The sequence below is a fragment of the Condylura cristata genome, unplaced genomic scaffold (assembly GCF_000260355.1).
Source record: "Condylura cristata isolate star-nosed mole 26May11 unplaced genomic scaffold, ConCri1.0 scaffold00025, whole genome shotgun sequence".
NCBI classification, from domain to species: domain Eukaryota; kingdom Metazoa; phylum Chordata; class Mammalia; order Eulipotyphla; family Talpidae; genus Condylura; species Condylura cristata.
This window is the reverse complement of record NW_004567126.1, coordinates 30,421,751-30,425,503: the sequence shown is the minus strand read 5'-3', so window position 1 is coordinate 30,425,503 and position 3,753 is coordinate 30,421,751. Positions and strand designations below refer to the sequence as shown.

Sequence of the window (3,753 nt, the reverse complement as noted above, 5' to 3'; positions counted from 1 at the left end):
TGCAACCTGGTGGCAGTCGTGAGTCAGGGTGTAGGTGGAGTCAGAGCCGTGGGCTTTGGGCAGCGTGGACCCATTTCAGGGAGGAAGCGGCGGGCTGGGGGGTCAGTTCCAGCCGTGCATGGCCCTAGCCGGCTCTTCCCTCCTGGACAGATCCGAGCCTCACGCCTGGAGCAGATCGACAAGGAGCTGCTGTCGGCACAGGACCTGGTGCAGCAGACGGAGCCCCAGGTACCGAGAGGCAGAACCCAGGAGACGCGATGACCCAGGCGGGCAAGGGGGCCCAGGGCCTGCCCCGGGCAGGAATTGGTGTGCAGCTTCCCCAGACCCACATCGCTCTGGGGATGTGGCTGCAGCAGCGACCAGGGCGCGTTGTGGGGTGCTCCGGGTGGACCCCAGGCTTGCATTCTCCCGACAGGCCCTTCTAGCCGTGAAGCCCATGCAGGTGGATGAAGACCCTGAGACTGAGGTTCCCACACACCCTGAGGATGGCGCCCCTCAGCCCGGCAACAGCAAGGTGCGGCAGGGCCAGGTGCTGGGGATGCAGTGCCCCGGGGTCCGCCTCTGCTCACCCGCCCAGGTGTCCCCAGCTGTGGGAGCCCTTCTTGACATGGGGTTCAAGACTAATGGGGCCACTGGGGCCTGGCCGTATGGGCAGGGGGATCTGTCCTGCATGTTTGGGCAGCAGCACCTGGAAGGCCTGTGAGGGCGATGTGTGGGACTTCAACTTTGATGGGCCGGGGGCGTCACCTCAGTGACTTACACCCACTATCCGTTCCCCGGGTCGTGTGTGCATGTGGACGCCCCCCAGGGGTGAAGCTAGTAGGGAGAGCAAGCAGTCTCTTAGGCTGGAACGCCACCACATTTGGGGTGACCAGGAGTGGGGGCACTGCCCCCGGGCTGGGGAGGGAAGGCAGGCTGTCTGGGGCCAGTTGAGCTGAGTGCAGGTCCTCACCCTGACCCATCCCGCCCCTCGCAGGTGGAGGTGGTCTTCTGGCTGCTGTCCATGCTGGCAACACGTGACCAGGAGGACACTGCTCGCACGCTGCTGGCTATGTCCAGCTCCCCCGAGAGCTGCGTCGCCATGCGCCGCTCGGGTTGCCTGCCGCTGCTGCTGCAGATCCTGCATGGCACGGAGGCGGGGTCCGGGGATGGCCACGGGACTTCCGGGGCAGCAGGAGCCAAGGATGCACGCATGCGCGCCAATGCAGCTTTGCACAACATCGTCTTCTCGCAGCCAGACCAGGGCCTGGCACGCAAAGAGATGCGTGTTCTGCACGTGTTGGAGCAGATCCGGGCCTACTGCGAGACCTGCTGGGACTGGCTGCAGGCGCAGGACGGTGGGCCGGAGGGTGGAGGATCAGGCGGCGGTGAGTACAGGCCCTCGCAGGCCGCCCGGCCCGAGGGGCAGCAGCCACTGCGCCACGTGCCCGCGTGGATGCGGGGTACCCCCAAAACGTGGGTGCAGACTTCCCCTAGTTCTTGCCAGTGATTGCAGAGTGACTGCAGGGCAAAAGCGCAGCTGAAAGGGGGGCCGGACACCCCGTCTTCCTCCGCGTGCTGAGTGAGGCTCGACCCCCCTGCTGTCGGGGCCTCTGAGGCGGAGGCCCAAGCCGCCCTCATGCCGCGGTTTGAGGGGCCCTTGCAGGCCTGCGGGATGCAGGGGCCGGGTGCAGCGGCGGGGCACGGAGCTGGAGTGACGGGCTCTGCTCCCCGGCCGCAGCCCCGGTCCCCATGGAGCCCCAGATCTGCCAGGCCACCTGTGCTGTGATGAAGCTGTCCTTCGACGAGGGGTACCGGCGGGCCATGAATGAGCTGGGTGAGTGCCCCCCGCTGCTGCGCCCCCCCACTAGCCCAGGGCAGGCTCACAGTTGGATTCGTGGATAGTGCCGACATTTGCTTACGTGTGCATACAGGAACTGGGGCGCAGGCCAGAGGTGCGGGGCGGAGGTCAGGGATTCGCCAGGCAGAGCGGGGAGCAGATCAGAAGGGGCAACTGAGATACACTGCTGAGGGGAGCGGCGGGGAGAGAGGCCAGGTCTGCTGCGCCCCGGGGCCCCTCCCTGGCCAGGGATTGAACTCAGGCCTTGGTGGCGACAGTGCTGAGATTTAACTCCACCAGGGAGGCCCTGATGATCTGACTTTCCTGGTGAACAAAGAATCGTGTGACAGTCATCTGCCAGTGACTGCTGAGCAGGCCACCGGCTGTGCCTCGGTCATACGGGGCACACCCTGCCCTTAGTGCTCAATGTCTGTGATTTGGGGGGTCCTGTTGGGAACCAGGGGGCTTCCCTGAAAGCGTGGCTAGACCTGGGAGCAGACAGAGAGCCAGAGACCTGGGCAAAAAGCGGGGCGAGTATCCAGGCTCGAGTCACAGCCCGGGCTGGCTGCCAAGGCGCCGTGTACAGGGGCGGGCACGGGGGCGGGCACGGGGGCGGGCAGCTGGGGGCAGCGCTGGACTCACGGAGAGCAAATCGCGAGGCGGATGGGTGTCTAGACAGGGGACTGGCTAGGCAGGGGCTGGGGTGAGGTAGGTGTGCAGGGCCCTCCGGGGCCCCACCTGTCCCCAGCCGCGTCCCCTCCCTGTCCCTGCAGGCGGGCTGCAGGCCGTGGCGGAGTTACTGCAGGTGGACTACCAGATGCACAAGATGACCCGAGACCCCCTCACGCTGGCTCTGCGCCGCTACGCGGGCATGACGCTCACCAACCTCACCTTCGGGGACGTTGCCAACAAGGTGCCGGGGGTGTAGGCCTGAGCCTCCTTAGGCCTCATCCCAACCTTGAGACAGCCTGAGCGGTGGGGCGGCTGCCCCCAGCTTACACATGGGCAGACTGAGGCCCAGAGAGGGAGGGGCCGCGGCCGGACTCCGCTGGCCAGGCCACCATCCTCTTGGCCCTCTGCCACTGCCCTGCGGGGAAGGGCCTGGGGCAGGTATTCCGCGCTAGTGGGTGCTAGGTAAGGTGGGAGGAAGCTGGAAGTGGGGTCAGTCTCCCTCAGGCCCCCACCGAGGTGTGGCTCTCCTGTCTCCCCAAGGCCACGCTGTGCGCACGCCGGGGCTGCATGGAGGCCATCGTGGCCCAGCTGGCCTCTGAGAGCGAGGAGCTCCACCAGGTACCGAGGGGGCGGGACGGGGTGCTGCCCCACCCCGCGGAGTGACATAGCCCAGCCCGGCGGGGGAGGTGCGCTCCCTGCCCACTCTGTGCCCCCCAGGTGGTGTCCAGCATCCTGCGGAACCTGTCCTGGCGGGCTGACATCAACAGCAAGAAGGTGCTGCGGGAGGTCGGCAGCATGACCGCCCTGATGCAGTGTGTCCTGCGGGCCTCCAAGGTGGGCACCAGTGGCCTGCCCGGGGGGGCCTCCATGGTGGAGCAGAGCCACAGACAGGGCGGGTCAGGGACAGCCCGGTGCAGAAGTTCCGCTGCGAGGGACCCGCCACGAAGGCGGGCCAGGGGCTGCCCCGCTGAGGGCCGCGTGCTGACCGCCGACCTTCGCTCTTCTTGCCCAGGAGTCCACCTTGAAAAGCGTGCTGAGCGCCCTGTGGAACCTCTCGGCGCACAGCACCGAGAACAAGGCGGCCATCTGCCAGGTGGAGGGGGCCCTGGGCTTCCTGGTGAGCACGCTGACCTACAAGTGCCAGAGCAACTCGCTGGCCATCATCGAGAGCGGCGGCGGCATCCTGCGCAATGTGTCCAGCCTCATCGCCACTCGCGAGGACTACAGGTGGGCAAGGCAGGGCTGCTCGGGGAGGGGAGGGG

The 3,753-nt window shown here is 67.1% G+C and overlaps 1 protein-coding gene across 3 annotated transcripts in view; it reads left to right on the top strand.

Moving 5' to 3' along the window:
• Positions 1-3,753, top strand: part of APC2 (adenomatosis polyposis coli 2) — a 12,996-nt gene that overhangs the window by 8,612 nt on the left and 631 nt on the right. For all 3 annotated transcript variants that reach the window (XM_012729919.1, XM_012729920.1, XM_012729922.1), the window contains exons 7-14: positions 151-228; positions 416-514; positions 977-1,367; positions 1,721-1,816; positions 2,593-2,732; positions 3,032-3,109; positions 3,209-3,325; positions 3,504-3,718. In XM_012729919.1, coding sequence (XP_012585373.1) covers positions 151-228; positions 416-514; positions 977-1,367; positions 1,721-1,816; positions 2,593-2,732; positions 3,032-3,109; positions 3,209-3,325; positions 3,504-3,718 — 1,214 coding nt within the window. The remainder of the gene's footprint in view (positions 1-150; positions 229-415; positions 515-976; positions 1,368-1,720; positions 1,817-2,592; positions 2,733-3,031; positions 3,110-3,208; positions 3,326-3,503; positions 3,719-3,753) is intronic.